This window comes from Cricetulus griseus, chromosome 5 (genome assembly GCF_003668045.3).
Source record: "Cricetulus griseus strain 17A/GY chromosome 5, alternate assembly CriGri-PICRH-1.0, whole genome shotgun sequence".
Classification (NCBI taxonomy): domain Eukaryota; kingdom Metazoa; phylum Chordata; class Mammalia; order Rodentia; family Cricetidae; genus Cricetulus; species Cricetulus griseus.
In genome coordinates, this window is record NC_048598.1 from 168,799,864 (window position 1) to 168,818,464 (window position 18,601).

Here is an 18,601-nt window from a genome sequence, read left to right on the forward strand (position 1 = left end):
AATAAGAAATAAGAAATGGTTTTGTCATTTAGCACCATAAAAGATGAAATTCACATTAAAATAATTTACAAAGGTGGTAGAGAGATAGCTCCGTGGGTAAGGGTACACACTGCTCTTACAGAGGACCCAAGTTCAACTAGCTCCCAGAGACCCAACACCTCTGCCTCCATGGGCACCTGCACTCATGTGCTCTTACCCCCACAAGCATACATGATTCAGAATAATAAAAATAAATCACAAGTATGCATGAGTGGTGACTAGACACAGTATGTGAGGATGTAACCTGTGTGTAGGCTGTGGGCATGGAGGGCCGAGAGTCAGAGAAGCATCAGCTAACTGAAAGCAGACATTTTTCTCTAGGGAAGGTTAAACCAGCTTCCAGGGGTCACAGGGGTTTAATGCTGTCAGATATTTGAGCTGTGAGCCAAGGGGAGAAAACCTTAATGACTTCCAGCCTACAAAAACTGCATGGATCTGCCAGGGCAGCTGGTTTGTTCCCTCCCAGTCAGCACAGGGATGTTTGAAACTAGAGCAGAAAAGGGGTCACGGAGTGTTCTGGGGGAGGCAGGTGTGATGGACTGCTCCTGCTCTCTGTCTAACTGCTCTTTCCCCTGCAGCTTGTGAGTGCGACCCTCAGGGTTCCCTGAGTTCTGTGTGTGACCCCAACGGAGGCCAGTGTCAGTGCCGGCCTAATGTGGTTGGAAGAGCATGCAACAGGTGTGCACCAGGCACCTTTGGCTTTGGCCCCAACGGATGCAAACGTAGGTGTTTTATAGACTTTGTAATGAATTCTGGGATGGTCCTGGGGGGTTCTCTGACTTCCAAAGTCAGTGCTCTGCTCTGAACCTGATGGTATGAGCACTAGATCACTATTGATTGAGGCTGTGCACATGCGCAGGAATGTCTGTCTCTTCAGTGTGTTCTTTGTTTGCCTCATCTGCAGCTTGTGACTGCGACCTACAAGGGTCTGTGGACGCTTTCTGCGATGCTGTCACGGGCCAGTGCCACTGTTTCCAAGGCATATATGCTCGGCAGTGTGACCGATGTCTCCCCGGGCATTGGGGTTTTCCCAGCTGCCAGCCCTGCCAATGTAACGGTCATGCTGAAGACTGTGACACAGTGACAGGGGAGTGTCTGAGCTGTCAGGACTATACCACAGGACACAACTGTGAAAGGTATGTGGGCCTCATACTGGGTATGATAGCTGGGATACCTGTAATCCCATTACTTGTGGGGCAGAAGCAAGAGGATCAGGAGTTTGAGGCCAGCCTGGGCTACATAGCAAGGCTTTGTCTCAAAAAGAAAAAGGAAGAAAGAGAAGGACATCATCTTTGCCTAAGTAAATATTACCTTGGACAAACCACAGAATTAATCTCTTGCATGCTCCAGATGACTCATTTTTGACATTTCACTTTTTCTAAAAGCTCACTCTAGTACAAGTGTAGCTTATACCTGGTTTGTGCCACACATTGCTTTGGAGCTAGACAAGTGGCATCACAACCACCTTAAGTCTGACTTTTGGGAATTGCCTGGCAATTCAGCCTTGGACTGAGGAAACCCCAACATTGGCCCTTCCTGGCTTGGATGAGAGTTGAGAAATATTCTTGTCTAGTTTGGGTCAAAGCAGAAACCTCATCCAAATGGGACTATGCACTTTATATGGCTTTGTTATTCAAAACATTATATGCACTCAGTTTCCTGGAGATATAAAATGTGTAAAGTAAAGCTGTCCTCCAGTTAGCAAATATTAATTGAATAACTACCATGGATACAAGGCACACTAGGTAGATGCCTTAGTTGTGGTTTTTTATTGCTGTGAAGAGACACCATGACCACAACTTGTATGAAGAAAACATTTGATTGGGATGACTCACTTACACTTTCAGAGGTTCAGTCTATTATCGTGACTGAGAGTATGGCAGGGGGCAGGCAGATGTGGTGCTGGAGCTGAGAGTGTTGCAGGCAACAGGAAGTCAACTGACAGTCACACTGAAGGAAGCTTGAGCAAAAGAGACCTCAAAGCCCGCCCCCACAGTGACATACCTCCTCCATCAAGGCCATACCTCCTAATAGTGCTATTCCCTTTGGGGGCCATTTTCTTTCAAACCACCACAGTAGAGTTTAAGAATAGGACATGGAGTGTGCCTCCAGTGATCTGAGCAGTTTCTCTCAGTCCCTTTGTAAAGTGGACATATGCATGCTACTTTACACTGTTCATGACAGACTGGTTAGGACCTACTTTGTAGGGTAAGAGTCATTACCTTCCCACATCACTAACATGGGCATGGGTTCCAAAGAGTCACTTTGACACTAAATACTGTAGCTGGTGCAGAAGTTGTTCATCAGATGAAAGAACAGCAAAGGAAAATGGAATGTGCTGGTGTTGTTGTAAAGTATTGTGGTTTGCTTTTTGTTGCTATGACAAACACCATAGCCAAAAGCAATGTGGGTTGTAAAAGCTTATTTGATTTATACTTCCAATTCACAATCCTTCATTGAGGGAAGTCAGGATGGGAACTCAAGGCAGGAACCTGAAACAGAAACCATGGAGGAATGCTGCTTATGGGCTTGCTTCTAGACTTACATTCAGCTACTTATCTTACACAGCCTAGACCCATCTGTGTAGGGATGGTACCACTCTCAGTGGGCTGGCTCTTCATGCTTCTATTACCCATTAAGAAAATATCCCACAGACATGTCCATAGGCCAACTGGGGACAGACAGTTCTTCAACTGAGGGTCCCTCTTCCAGGCTATGTCAAGTTGGCAACCAAGATTAACCGTTGCAAGTATCAAGCTGTCGATGAAACAAACACATGGCTTTTGGCTTAGTGCTAGAATAGTGGAGAATGTGAAGGTCACAGTGGCTACTTCCGTAAACTGGTTCTAACCACAAAGCTGTTCTGTAGAAAGAAAATTAGAGTCATACAAGAGTGAAAGGAGGAAATTAATGTATCCCATGTTATCTTTATCTGCCCTAATTTTTTGTTGGTCTTTCAGGGGGAGATAGGAGGCTAGTATGAAGAGTAGAGAAGAGGGGGTCCCAGAGGCAGTCATCCACATGCCGATTCAAAAGAGGTGTGCTGGGATGTGCTTAAGCGAATGGCTGGCCATTTACAACTAGCCTTGGATCTTTAAAAGGACTTTGTATTCTAGTGGAGAGTGGGAAAGGGTATGTGAGAAGGGGAAGACTAAGGATTAGGTTTGCAGAACACATCATCAAATCATTGGAGATTCTGCTGGCTAGTGTGAGCAAATTTCTCAGTCTATACCTTATCCCCAGGCAATCAGAGTTTTAATACTCTTGATCTACAAGGAAACTGGTCAGATTGTGCCTGAAAGGATGAAATATATGGAGAGACAGGAAATGAACACTTCATTTCTGGCTCGTCTTTGGTTTTGCTTCACCTACCAATGTGTTAGAGATTTCCTCAGCTGCTCTTTACGAGAAGCTTCTTGTCACTATAGAAGTCCCCAGCGCATAACTAGGGAACATGTTCTTATACTATTTCTGCATGAAATTAAATATATAGTTGATATTCTGTAGAGAGCTTTCTTGTATTTCTTCATTTTCCTCCTCATTTACAAACTATTGCCCCAACTCAAAACAAAAAGCATGGATAACACATGAAGTGTAAATCTTTGAGGGTGAGCGGCAGGTCCAGCTGTGCTTCTAACTGCTTCATAACTGTCAGAGGATGAACAAGAGTGTCCAACTTCTGTCTATGTAATAGCCAGGTTGAACCCAAAACTCCTTCAAGCTTTGTGTTACATGAGAAGTAAAAGTACCCTAGTTGACATTTATTTCGAGGTCAGCAGCATGACACAGTAAGGTAATTCCTTGCTCAAAATTGGGAGGCTGAGTCAGAATTAAAGCCCTTTATCTGGGTGTGTAAGCATTTGCAAACCATTCAAGCTTCACAGTCTTAAAAATCGTGCATGTGATGAATTTGTAAGCTGCTAACACCCACTTTCCCTCCCAGGTTTGGAACCATATAAGAGATAGACTTGGGGGTCACAGCTGTACAGCATCCCTGTCAGCTTTGTTGGGTAAAAGCTGGATTGAAGAATGGCTGAGACCTGTGCCCCCACCCCACCCCCAGCTTAACTGTAGTGTATCTCCTCTAGCATCCCCTCCCTCCCCCCAACCTCCATACTCACAGACTAAGAAGAATAAGCCATGCAGACAGACTGACTCCTTAAAACAGAGAATGTAAAGCCAAATGTCCAAGGCAGGTATGCAGCCCAAGGGAGAGTGAGGTCTACATGGGAAACTATTCGTCTGGGGAACAGTTAGTGAAGAGCATCACACTAATCAAGGGATATCATCCCAAATACATTATTGCAAGTGTTTCACGTATCAGGCAGCTTCAGCACCAACAGGAACCTGGTTAACCAAGATATTTGGTAGAGGAGCCCAGAAACCTATTTAAACAAAGTCCTTCATGGAGTTTTAACTAAAGTGTAAGAATGCTTGTTGCTGCTCTGAAAAGTCCCTTGTTGGGAAACGGGTGGAATGAGGAGTCAGGTCCTCAAACAGAATCCAGTTTCTAAGCCTGTTCTTATGCCTGGGTCAGGGCTCACTGTCTTTTACAACCACTGCAGGTGCCTGGCCGGTTACTACGGCGATCCCATCATTGGGTCGGGAGATCACTGCCGCCCCTGCCCTTGTCCAGATGGTCCTAACAGTGGACGCCAGTTCGCCAGGAGCTGTTATCAAGACCCCATTACTCTCCAGCTTGCATGTGTTTGTGATCCTGGGTACATTGGTAAGTATGCACACACCGTAAGGAGCAAAGAGGCAGGAGATGTGTCTGAGTTCATTGTTAGTGAGAAAGAGACAGCAAACCAGTTAAGTTCACCTTTACATCCTTCATTAAAACTTAAAGGGTTCAGGAGGCCCCTGCCCTTTACCCATGTAGCATATGGGGCAGAGCCGATCCTTGGGTGTGCAAGATAATGGAGTTACAACAACAGGATCACCAGCATTTGAATGCAGCACAATTTTTAGGGGTAATTTTTCAGTTTTCAAAACAAGGAAGATTAATTTACTTTTTTTTTCCCCCGAGACAGGGTTTCTCTGTGTAGCTTTGGAGCCTATCCTGGCACTCGCTCTGGAGACCAGGCTGGCCTTGAACTCACAGAGATCCGCCTGCCTCTGCCTGCCGAGTGCTGGAATTAAAGGCGTGTGCCACCAACGCCCAGCCTTAATTTACTTTTTAATTTTTTTCTTCCCATAACCTAACCCAAGTGAGTGTTTGGAAAGCATGAGGTGGCCGTAGGGTGGGCTAAAGAAAAGATCATTTGGAGAATCAAGAGCAGGATGGATCGTAGCTGAATATGTTCTTCACTGTTTACACTCTGTTTCCAGCTGAAGTCCAGTGAAGTTAGCTCTGTGTGTGTGTGTGTGTGTATGTGTGTGTGTGTGTGTGTGTGTGTGTGTGTGTGTGTGTGTGTGTGTGTTTTGGGAGTCTTTTATTCCAGCCATAAAACTGCTGATCAGTGGCTAGATAGGCTCATGCACAACCCAGGAATTACTTCATGCATGATTTTAGAGCTTTCAAGAAACAGGGTCACCATGAGGAGCTTGTTTCCCTGGCTGTTCACAGAGGATCACTGATTCTTCCTTTTCTAGCTAATGCTTGGGTTAGAATTTTAACACCCAACTACACTGAAGTGATCTCATCTCTGTTTAGCTCCTCGCCTGCTCCACCCTGGTATGACTAGAAGCTAAGGCTCTCCTGCCCATTGTGCTATGGTCTCTGAGGCTGCTGCAGCAGTTTTGGGGAGCACATTTATACTTTTCCGGCTTCACAGTTAGAAGCCTGTTCCTTCTCTTTGGATCATAGACACTGGGCTTGGTAAATTACATAGTGATACTAACAAGTCATTGCTTGGTGGGTTGCCAGGATGGGGATGGTAATGACTTTGTGAACAGGCTTTCACAAAAGCTAAAATGAACAATGTACTTGGTTTTGTTTTCACATAGGCTCCAGATGTGATGACTGTGCCCCTGGCTTTTTTGGCAATCCCTCAGATTTTGGGGGGTCATGTCAGCCTTGTCAGTGTCACCACAACATTGATACTACTGATCCAGAAGCCTGCGACAAGGAGACAGGAAGGTGCCTCAAGTGCCTGTACCACACAGAAGGGGACCATTGCCAGCTCTGCCAGTATGGATACTATGGTGATGCTCTTCGGCAAGACTGTAGAAGTAAGATGCACATTCATTTAGCATGCCCACTGTGGTGACCACCACCACCACCACCCCTCTTTTAAAATCAGGGTTTGTTACTGGAGTACTTATTTCACAAGGAAAACCCTTGTTCAGTAAGGCAAAATTTCACATTCAGCAAATGAAAGATGAGACTAGATTTTTTTTTTTTTTAAATCTGTATATCTTCATTCTTTGGCAAGACAAGTCTCAAGATGTGGCTGTATGCCAGGGGAAATTGTGGCTGTCATCAAGATAAATGTCATGCAGTAGAGTGCATGGCACTGTGTGCTTTCCATGAATTTGCTGATTGAGCAGGTCTTAGAGACCTGAATTCCCACTGTGGGTGGGCAGCACCTTTCTGATGTCGGTGGTGGAGTAGGCCTCTCCCCTAAGGTAGAGAAAAAAGTAACAGCAATAAAATTGTCCAGACCTTATTTGTCTTATCAGGAGATCAGCCAGGCTGTCTGGCTACAAAGCCCACAGGCATCTGTTTTTGTTTAGAAACATGTGGAATGATGGGGACCGGCAGGACTGGATTCCTTAAAGTCTTTTTAGCTTAACAGGCCTTCTGCCTGCTGCTTCTGACATATGGCTGCTTCCTGCCAGGAGTTTGAAATCACTGAATGTCTCAATTCCTGCTGGTCTGTTTTTATAATTTCCAGTTAAATTTTTAAAGCTTGAAAATTTTCAAACTTTGAATCTTTTGAATCTTTATGTCTCGAAAATACTCCTAGACAAGCAGAAGTCTGCCATTACACTTGTGTGGACATGTCATCTGCCTGGGAAGTGCCAAATGCATAGTCATCATGAGAACTTCAAAGGATGCTAATTTTAGGCGTTTGTTTTAAAACTTGACTTTGGCTTTTTTTTCTTGCGTGTCAGCTTTGAGATTTGGAGAGAGAAAAGCCTAGCTGTTTGCATGTAACTAGCCTCTGCTTGCTGTGTGCCCGTAAATGTGACCAGATGTGCATTTGATCATGCTGTTCTGTTTCAGAGTGTGTCTGCAATTACCTGGGCACTGTGCAAGAGCACTGTAATGGCTCTGACTGCCACTGTGACAAAGCCACTGGTCAGTGCTTGTGTCTTCCCAATGTGATCGGGCAGAACTGTGATCAGTGTGCACCCAATACCTGGCAGCTGGCCAGTGGGACCGGCTGTGAGTCATGCAACTGCAATGCTGCACATTCCTTTGGGCCATCCTGCAATGAGGTGAGGGGTTGTGACTAAGGGTTGAGGCCTCTGAGAGGCTCAGTAACAACTAGTCCATGAGGTGAATTTGCCCCATATGGAGGAAGGCCAACACAGAGCACTCAGCTTGGCCAGCAGAGTATAGATTTGCTGCCAGTCCCTGTTTGCCCTCTTGGCTAAGGACAAGTTACTGTGCATGCTCATTTAGCATCCAGAGCATCCGTGTCAGGATAGTGTCCACCTATGGATGCAGACTCACATGTCATTTCTTTCCCTCGCCGGGCCCCTAATCAAACAGTTTTCAGAGCTGCTCTGATTGAAAGGAATTACATAGCCACTGGCAGCTTTGCAAAGTGCTGTCACTTGTGCTGGCATAGGCTAAAACTGACACTCTCCCGGAGTTGAGATGGCCTAGGATTGGTGTCCATCTATAGAAAAAGTGAGGATGCCAAAATCCTACCGTGCTAGAGACCTTTCCAAACCCCTTACAAGAGAATAGCTAGGAACTGCTGGTGTGACACCCTCTCCCCAGTCTGCACCACAGGTGTCCAGGTTCCACTTCTGTCACTTCACTGGGTTGGGACAAGTTACAAGTGGCTCCTCCTCTGAGAGCCCCTGACAGGTCTGTGTTTGGACTGCAGTTCACCGGGCAGTGTCAGTGCATGCCGGGCTTCGGAGGCCGGACCTGCAGCGAGTGCCAAGAGCTCTTCTGGGGAGACCCCGATGTGGAATGCCGAGGTGAGGCCAGACCCCAAGCTGATGCTTTGGTGGGATGGGCAAGAACAGGAGTTTTACATTTGCAAAGGCCTTCAGTCAAAATAACATAACAAGTTTGTGCTCTTCTTTTTTTTTCTTTTCTTTTAAAGAACTCCTAATCTAGCCTTGTGGATAAACATGACTAGTAAACAAAGGACGTGCTCATTTCTTCAGCCCCACACCGGGGTGGGGGTGGCATCTGTCTTGATACACACACAGGCAAGAATGCGTGAACACTCTACAGTGTATGCAGTCACTTTCTAAAAATGATTTTCAGCAAAGTGAGTCTACATGAGCCACGCATGCCTACAAGCTGACCTGTTTCCTTCTCTGAGCCATCCATGGGCAGGCAGCTTCCTTAATCGTGCGTGCATAGGTACAGTTATTATGATAAGATCTGTCGATTCCGAGACTCAAGCAGGCTCTGCAACAGGCTGTTGCTGCAGCCTCCTACAGTGAGACTAGAAGGGGGATATGGAGTGCAGTGGATTCGGCTGGGGTTCCGAGTCTGTGCAGTGTGATTCAAACCCAGATTCTCCTATAGGCAGAGAGCAATGGGACCTTCTCTTAATAGAAACTTACTGCCTGTAAATGCCACCAACGCTTATGAGTCTGAAGCAGGAAAGCAAAAATTCCAGGTCAATATAGCAAGAACCTATCTCAAGAAGCAAAAACAAAACAAAAAAAGGCCTACTTACTAAAAACCTATCAGTCAGAAGGGTTGATTGATTTTTATACTGTTACCAGTTTTTTTAACCAGGCAAGTTACTTTTCATACCTTAAAAAACATTTATAAAAAGATTTTATAAGCTGTTTAAGCTGGATGGTAGTGGCACATGCCTTTTAGTCCCTGCACTCAGGGAGGTAGAGGCAGGTGGATCTCTGTGAGTGCCAGGACATCCAGAGTAAACAGAGAAATCCTGCCTTTAAAAACCAAAAAAAAAAAAAAAAAAAGTTTAGCCTGCTTCCTATCCGTTTCCTACTTTTTCTTCCCTATGTTTTAAGCATATCTTTGGGTAAATATTTCCTATACTTTCTTACATGCTCCTTGATATATTTTTCTTTTAGGTCCTGTCTAACTCAAAATGTAAGAACGACCTTTTCCTCTTCTAGGTACAATGATAGATCTTTGACTAGTAGCTAACTCACATCTTATACACACATAGTTTTCAATATAATACACATAGAGTTTACTTTTAAAAGTTTAGTCTCAGATCTTTCCACATTGTCACTCTCAGATCCCAACTCTTCATCCCTTTAGCCCATCCACTAACGAGTTGTTTTCAAGCCCTTCAGAAATAACTGTTTCTGGATGTAGATTCAAGGAAAACAATGCCCTAAGAGAAATCGATAGGACCTGGATGGAGAAATTCTGTTTTTCCTTGCTTCCTCCTAAATCGTACCATCATTCCAACCTCCTCTATTTCAGATGGAGCCAGGAAGTTCTGTCTCCTAAAGGGTCAAAGTCCAGGGGAAAAGGTGCTTGACCTAGTTGTTCACATTGGCAATTTGCTTATAAAATGTTTTTGAACATATGGTTGACATTGTCTCTCCCAGTCTCTGAGACTAAACGGGGAAGGAAGGTTTGTAGAAATTTGTAGAAGAGGAGAACTGAGCCTATCACCACGATGGGTTTGTTGTTGCTCTTTGCCATGGGGTCACTCCATTTGCCTGTCTTCCTGCTGCACTTCAGGCAGACCCTTAAACAAGAATCTGTTGGGCCCTCAAATGCCATTGAGACTGAAAAATGCTCCGAATTTACAAAGCTCCCACAGAGACTGGAACTTGTATGGTTGGAGAATGGGGTTCACTGCCAGCCTGGGGCTGTGGGTGGCAACAAAGCTCCATGTTGGCTAAGGGCAGGGACAACAGTGCAGAGTAAGACACAGCTCAAGGCTCTTTGTACTGGGATACATCAACAATGGAAGGACCCCAGAGGGCAGCTAGAACAAGTGCCATCTGAAATTGAAGACCACACTCTTCTGGGATTATGTAATGAATTGCCAATGTATTCTCAGTTTAAACAGTTTGTTGGAGGGCACGAATTTAGACTTTCTTCTGCCATCCAGAAACTGTACTTGTAGAAGGACTTAGGTCATAGCTCAGTCGTCTCCTTATGGGAAAAAATGTAGTTTTGTGAAAGACAAATGATTGTGGCCTCCAGCATACAAATGGTTGAATGTTCCTATTGTTCAGGCAGCCTGGGGCTCTCAGCCTATTGTGCCAACTCTGAACAAGACCACAACTGTGCTGGGATGGAAAGTCTCATCTACCCAGTGCTGAACTTGCTAGTTCAGTCTGCAGCCGGAAGCTTTGTTCTGCACCCTGCAGGGGTCGAGGTCCCAGGAGGAATCTTTCTGTCTATTCATAGATGGCAAAGGGAAGAGTGCAGTGTGCCCTTGTAAGGCCACAGGCTCCTTAGAAGGCCAGTGGCTTTCTAACCAGTGAAACTGCAGCATCGAGGCATAGGCATGGGTACTGGGTAGTGGGCTGGGAGACTCCTGGGTTATAACACTTGCCTCCTATGTGGGAAGAGCTAATTTCCATTCCTCAATACCACAGAAAAAGAAGGAAATACCATACATTCCTTGCCTACATATTCATTCTTCTTCCACAATTTACTCCCCTCCCTGCTCCCTCTACCCTTTGAGATAGGGACTCATGTAGCCCAGACTGGCCTTGAACTCTTTATCCTCTTGTTTTGACTCCCCAAGTGCTACAGTTATAAGGGTACATCGCCAAATCCAGCCTACCTACCTTTTATTGTTACTTCCATTGTGACTCAGGAAGTAAGACTGTTTGAGATTTTAGAGCACCCTAAGTTCAGTTAGCAAGAGGTCCTATCTTTTATAATCCTAATAATAGAACCCAGAGTACTTGTTGGTAAATAAAGCTTTGCATTCATTCCCTGATAGGTTGTTTATGGTTCCTTTGTGCTCCAATGCCAGACTTAATAGTCCAGACTGGCAGAATGGCCAGCAAAGCAAAGCCTGGCATGTTTACTCTTTTAGTCTTTACTAAAGCTGAAATCAGTTATCCTTCAGCTTCATTCCAGAACTGAGGTTTTGTCAACAAGGCCAGAAAAAAAAAAAAAGAAAAAAGAAAAAGAAAGGGATTGGAATGTCAGAAAAATGAAAGCTGCATATAAGAGGATGAAAGTATTAAGATTTCCTCGCTGTCAAAAACAGATTTTAATATTTGGAGGCTGCTGTGGCACACATAAGGAGCTCAGTGGGCAACTTGCAGCGTCAGTTCTCTTCTGTCTTGTGACTTCTGCGGATTAGTCATGGTCATCCATGTATTCCTTTGCTTTTAGTGAAATAGAAACTTCCATGCACACGATCAGCAAATATTTAGCCTTGTAGCATGGGCTGGGAGCCTGTGGTGGCTGTAGGCAAAGCCAAGAATGGGATGTGGTAGGAAGCTGGGGGCAGTAGATTCCACTATTTGATTCTCAGGTTGCATCATTTCTGTGTTCAAAATCAGATTTCAATTTCCAATATAAAGGTGAACAGTCATGGTAGGTGCACATGAAAAGTGAGTAGGCTAGACCTGACAGTCTATACCTGTAACCCTAGTACTTGGGAGGTAAAGAATTCAAAGCCATTCTTCACTACACAATGAGTTTAAAGCCAGCCTGAGCTCCATGAGATCTCATCTCAGAAGATGCTCTTGCCTAACCAGGAGGCTCTTAATGGGCTATTTGGGGAAAATGGGGCATGTGAATTTTCAGAGGAGTTTTTTAGTACTGAGCACTTTTTAGGTATATTATACATGCCTTCTTAATTTTATGGATGCAACAAATTACATATGCAGATGAATATAGCCTCTGTCGTAGTTGCTGGATCTCAGGCTCAGGTTAAGTGGCTTGCTGAGAGCCATGCCTCTAATGAGGGGAGAACCAGGACCAAAAGCAGGCCTGTGGAGCCCAGGGTCCTTGCCCTTGCCTGATGCTCCTGTCCTGTCAGCAGTGGTGCTAAAAGAGAGGAAATGACTGTCCTAGCAGACAACACAGACAGCATGTCACAATGTGCCTATGAGAAGGACCCCCAGGAAACAATTTTAGCTTGATTCTTGGGAACGTTTGGTTTCACCAGATAATGAGAAGCCTTATTAATGCCACATCAGTGAAAGTGGGCTCTGTTGGGAGGCAGAAAAGATCTACAAGACAGGGAAGTCTGTAAGGAAGTAGAAACCTTACATGTCTGTCTTAGAAATAAGTACATAGATGAATTCCCATTGTGAGAGCAGTTGGCTAGTGTTTTCTTTTCAGTGGTTTTGAAATAGGTACAGTATTGTTCATGGATCTACCCACCTAGAAATCATGATTTTAAAAAAACTGTAAATAGAACAGCATATATACACAGATAATAATGGAGTTAGGTTTCTGTTGTTGATGATGATACTTTCTTTACTAGTTTTTAAAATATACATGATTAATGTTCTTTGCTATATATACACACACCAGTTTGGTTTAAATAAATAAAATAAAAACCCCAAACCCAGAATGTTCAAATGCAAAAAATTACATCCTTTAAGCAGGTTTTATTCCCAGGACATTGAATCCTTAGCCATGACAGCAGCTCCCACTTCATATAGTAACTTCCACCATGTGTTCACTTTTAGCACATTCCCAGCATGTTGGTCTCTCTGCCCAAGATAGCAGCTGTCAGAATGCTGTGGAAGTCGTTGCCGGCTATAAATGCAGTCATGGAGAACTGTAAAAAACAAAAAGCACTAGATGACATTCCTTCTTGTGATCTAAAATGATACTGGTTTTTAGGCTTTATGAGCATCTCTACATCGTACTTCTTCAGTATTGACAGGTGTGCAGTGATGGATCAGCTCCAGTGAAGGCATGCATCTGTTTCCTTTATGGTCCAGCGCCTTGTCAAAGGAGATACAGTTGTTGACTAGCTAGGGACAAGGTCAGCATATTAGAAATAGCCACAGGCAGGGGATGTCTGAGCAGTTTACATTCTTCCACAGTCAAGACCATAGACCACTGTAGTCCTTTCAGAAGGTCTGGATAGAACACAGTTTCACTTACATGTATTTTAAACAGTTTCATCCCCTAGTACCATACCAGATCAAGCAATACAGGGGTATTTTAAGGATTATATCAAGCAATCATTCGAGCAATAGCAGATCCTACCTAGAACTGCACATTGTCTACCACTTAGAGGACCATATCTGTTTGTTCCTCAAATAGGCTTTTATTTTGTTTTGGGAGCCTCAGGTTAGATGTATTAGCCTATGGTTAATTGACCTAGGACAGTCTGTCTTTCATTCATCATCATCTTCCTTGAATCTTTTATCTTCAAATTTGTTTGTCTCATTCATTCTAAGAGGATTCCATCTCTCTAAAAGATAAGTCCAGTTTGTCATAGAGCTTTATGTAGCTTTATGTACTCTTTGTGGCAGACATCATAGGTAAGTTTCCAAGCTTTTATAATAACCAGGTGTGTGTGTGTGTGTGTGTGTGTGTGAGAGAGAGAGAGAGAGAGAGAGAGAGAGAGAGAGAGAGAGAGAGAGAGAGAGAGAGAGAAATTGATGGGAAGTGCCAGCCAACTTCTAAGAGCAAATAGGTGAACTCCATTTACTGGGAGATCAGTTCACTGTTCAGAAACAAAAATTCTTAATGAAACCAGGGTCTGCAGTTCTTGACAATTTAATACAGTCATCATTTGACAGGTGTTTGGTAGTATTTCTGGCAGTTTCTCTCAGATTAGTCCCTGACCTGGGTGCTGACTTGGTCAGCAAAGATAAAGTCCTTTGCCATCATCAAAGACTCCCCGTGACTGGATATGCAGCCTGGATGGCAAAGCTGGACTTCTTGCAGACCAGTTAATGACAGTAGTCATATATTCAGTTGGTCTCTTCCTTTCTACTGAAGACTCTTTTGATACTACAATTTAAACATTTTCTTTAACTTGAGCAGAGATTTTCTGTTGTAGCAACTGCCCTGAGTCACCAACCCATCCAAAAACGATAATACTATCGCTCCTTTAAGATGTTGGGTTACTTTGGTTCTTGTGTTGTTTTACAGTCCTTCAAGGTGATGGGAGCTTAGGAGACAACTGCATATTACCAAATGAAATGGAAACTTGTTCTTAAAACTTAACAGCTATGTTATCACACCTCTTCCTAGTCATCTGAAAAACTGACCGAAGTAGACTTGGCCAGGTCTTTCCCTGGTGTCTCTGGATCACTACTCATCCCACTGTAAGATCCACAGTGAGAATGACCTAAAGCACAGTTTAGCCTATTGCAGTCCTGTGACTTTAATACTCTTCCTGTCCACCCACCCGAAGCCCTGGCTGGCCTGGAACCCCAGATAACCTACCTATTGGGATTAAAGGCATGTACTACCATACCTGTCTGAAATATCTTTTAATATTCAAAGGGAAGATAACCTCACAAATTGACCCATGAGATTTTTTTTTTTCTTTTAAGGAACCTAGAGAACAAATGGTGTAGGGATCATACTTGAAGTGATTGACAGCTTAAGTGGCTTCTGGTTTGATAAATCATTGCCTACAAAAGAAGCAGGAAAACAAAATGCCTGGTGCTCAGAAAGTTGTGATCTGAGGATTGTTCATATTTTAAGGGGGAAAAAACGCTTAATTTTGAAACCCTAAAATTTAGTTCTAAAACATCAGGGCTCCAAGGAAAGCATATTTTATAGTCCTGAAAGTTGAAGGCTGGAATATGCCAAACCTTAAATTTTTGAATAAGCTATTACTGGAAAACACACAAAAATAAACCTAAAACAAATAACCACACATGCACTCACACACACCCCTAGCCTTTATTCAGTGTCCCTGTGATCAGGTAAAATGGAACAGGAGACCACCAAATACAGGGACACAGGTAGGGACTGGAGAGACCTAGCATTGATGAGTGCTTGCTGTGTACCACATGCTCTCACAAGTGCTGTAGGACACTTGCCATGAATTTTCCTGAGGTGGGTGTGAGCCTTACCCTTCTTACAAATGTGGAAGTCCTGTCTCTTTTCAGGGATTGCCCCCCCCCCCCCACACACACACACATACACTTTGTCCTATCCACCCTTTCCTTGCCCTAGGGCACAGAAGGGTTTAGGGGAAGACAGTATTTATAGTCCTTAATTGTATTCTACCCATGGTGCTTGTTAAAGGTTATAGGTACAGTACAAAGTGAGGAACACAAAGCAGCATGTGGCAGGTGTCATCAGCCCTCTAAGGCTGCAAGCACCTTTGTGAGGTGAGAAGTGGCTGGAGATATAAGCAGCTCTTAGGGCTGCCAGTCCAACTGATTCTGGATAATGTTCCATGAGAAAGCATTTAGGTTGCAAATCAAAGCTACTGACATTGTAGAGTCAGGATACAGAGACTTGCCAGAGAGACACTGCTGCTTTAGGCTGGTTATATCTCAAACTGATATGTGAAATGCTTCTTGAATGCTTGTACATGAAGTTAGGACCTCATTTGACAAAGATTGCTGGACTCCTGAGTACAAGTGAATTCTGTGCTTCGTACCGAGTGGAAAAATGGCTTATGACATGTCCTTGCCCTGGGAGTCTATACTCTACTTAGGGAAATAAGAGGCCATATTGATTTTCCTTTTACACCCTTACCCAGAATGGATGCCAGAGATGCATATTCAGACCTCTTGCTGTTCAAACTCCACAAATACTATGCTATGCCAAACGCTGACAGAAAAATGATTCAGTGACCTGAGGTTCAGAATTCTAAACAAGGATTCAGAAAGTATGTGTTAAAATAAGTGATGCCAGTCAGCTGTTGGCCAGAAATGCTGGTTTTTTCCCTGTGCCAGGCAGAATTTCCCTTTTGCCATTTGGCTCTGAGGTGAGATGCCAACCATATTGGATCAGTCACAGATTAGGTCCAGGTGGTTCCCAAGACCCCCTGGAGTCTCTTCTGACATTTTTATGAGTCTGTTGCTCATACTGTGAGGGTATTTAGTCACAGTAGATGAGTGGTACAATGTAGTGGAAGCCTTTAAACCAGATATTTTGGATTCTTCATATTTCTTTTAGATGTAGTTTTCTGCTGGTCGAGTATATTATATTATATCTTCCCTAGTACACAGTGCATTGTTTTGTGAGAGGGTAGGTTAGATTATTTAAGTGTTGCTCCTTTAGGACGTTACGTCTAGCAAAGGACTCACATCAGGATGCAATATGATCATCTATACTACTGTGTTAGGTGGGAGCTCAGATTTAGAGAAAGGCAGAGGTGGGATGGGGGTCAAGGTGGCCCCTGGAGATGCAGAAGGCTCAATCTTGACTCCTAGCTTGGTCTTTTTCCCTGCTGTGAGACTTGAGGCAGGTCATGTAATGTTTCTACCTTAGTTTCCATTTCAGAGAAATGGTTATAACTATATTGCCTAGCCCATAGGGATGGTATGAGGTTAAATGATGTGATACATATAAAACATGTCTATAGTGCTTGCCACAAAGAAGTGTTCAGCAAGGCTTACCTGTTGATTTTTAAATTACTATTACTCTTATTAAGAAAGGGGCAACAGAGGTGAGTCATATATGCTAGGCCAAGCCCTACTGTAGGCTATAACCATGATTAAGGATTTAAATGCCAGTTTCTGTCACTGAAGCTTTTTCTGTTTTCCTTCCAGCCTGTGACTGTGATCCCAGGGGTATTGAGACACCACAGTGTGACCAGTCCACGGGCCAGTGTGTCTGTGTGGAGGGTGTTGAGGGTCCCCGCTGTGACAAGTGCACCAGAGGGTACTCGGGGGTCTTCCCTGACTGCACACCCTGCCACCAGTGCTTTGCTCTCTGGGATGTCATCATTGGTGAGCTGACCAACAGGACCCACAAATTCCTGGAGAAAGCCAAAGCTTTGAAAATCAGTGGTGTGATTGGTCCGTATCGGGAGACCGTGGACTCTGTGGAGAAGAAAGTCAATGAGATAAAAGACATCCTGGCTCAGAGCCCAGCAGCAGAACCACTGAAAAACATTGGCAATCTCTTTGAGGAAGCAGAGTAAGTAGTTAATGAGCTGAAAATCATTCCTGAAGGTGTTTCAACTTTTGAATACCCAAGATTTCCCAGGGTGGTACTTATGCTATGTTTTCTTAGTCCGATTACACAGGCTCTGGGCCCCTTGCTTATCAATAGTGTTCACTGTGAGTAGCACAGAGTGTGAGGCACAGTGCTCCACTTAGCTCTGTTGGAACAGAACTGGATTTGAGGGCAGAAGATCCATAGAGTCTCAGCTTTGACATGTGTAAGGCTTGTAAGTGTGTTAATTCCTGAGTCTGTCTCTTACCATTGCCCAACCAATTACATGGTTTGATCTATATAATAACACACAGAAAGATTATGAACCTAAATTGTCATTTTAAGTATTGCTACTACTAGGGAACTCTCATAACCACAAATAAGACCCTTATTCCCAAATTGTTCTGTTCAGCTGCTGTCTCATGAACAGGATCATTGATGAAACCGTGAAATGCCTACGTGGAAGCAGCCTCCTCATTGGGTTTTGGATATTCATTTCTTTACTAATAATTCAGTACTGATTATTTTTATCAGTTAAAACAATATGAATTGAGTGGAGATGCCACCCAGGGGTCATGTTTCTACTCTTTATCTGAGCCTTTTCCATGCCCTCAATATTTCAACTTCTGTTGAAAGGAGCCCCAAAACAGCATGCAGTAAGACTTAGGAGTTGAAGGACAAAAAAAGGAAAATAGAGATGGGTGTGGTGACACAGGCCTGAAAGATCCCAGCATTAGGGCAGCTGAGGCAGAAAGATGACAAATTAGAAGCAAGCCTGGGCTATATGATGAGAACAGAGAATAGCAACAAAGAATGTACAAATACACTCTGCGCTAAAGGGAGAACTCAGCACTGAGAATACATCAAGTCCTAGGTTTGCTTCCCAGTCCAGAAAAAATATTAATATATTTGAAATCGTTGTTTGTTTGTACATGTGTAGACATATGCCTGTCGTAGTATACTTATAGAGGCCAGCAAACAACTTATGTAAATTATTATTTTCCCAGGTCATCAGGCTTAGCAGCAAATACCTTTTTATGTGCTGAACCATCCCACCTGCTCTAGATAATATTTTTAATTGCAAGATATTTGAGACTTGAAAAGAAATGAAAGCCCTTAGAATCAGTCACTTGCTGAAAGTGAAAAGGTGGGGGAATTGTCAGCAGGAAAGTCATCCTACCAGACTCCACAGCCCTTTGCAGTGCTTGTTCTTTGTGGGGGATCATCCATGTCATCCTCTCAGCTTAAGGAGCATCATTTAAAGAAAAGAAAAGAATATGCACTTACGTATTTGGGGATTCAGGGTGCACCCATGCCTCAGAGCACATGTAGAGATCAAACTCGGAAGAGCCAGTTCTCTTTGTATCACATGGGTTCTGGTGTAGAACTTGATTTGTCAGGTTTAACAGCCAGCAC

At 43.7% G+C, this 18,601-nt stretch overlaps 1 protein-coding gene across 5 annotated transcripts in view; it reads left to right on the plus strand.

The window, feature by feature from the left end:
- Lamb1 (laminin subunit beta 1) overlaps positions 1-18,601 on the plus strand; it is a 68,463-nt gene that overhangs the window by 37,804 nt on the left and 12,058 nt on the right. For all 5 annotated transcript variants that reach the window (XM_027416975.2, XM_027416974.1, XM_027416978.2 and 2 more), the window contains 7 exons: positions 618-761; positions 944-1,175; positions 4,605-4,768; positions 5,989-6,213; positions 7,211-7,425; positions 8,046-8,142; positions 16,798-17,167. In XM_027416975.2, coding sequence (XP_027272776.1) covers positions 618-761; positions 944-1,175; positions 4,605-4,768; positions 5,989-6,213; positions 7,211-7,425; positions 8,046-8,142; positions 16,798-17,167 — 1,447 coding nt within the window. The remainder of the gene's footprint in view (positions 1-617; positions 762-943; positions 1,176-4,604; positions 4,769-5,988; positions 6,214-7,210; positions 7,426-8,045; positions 8,143-16,797; positions 17,168-18,601) is intronic.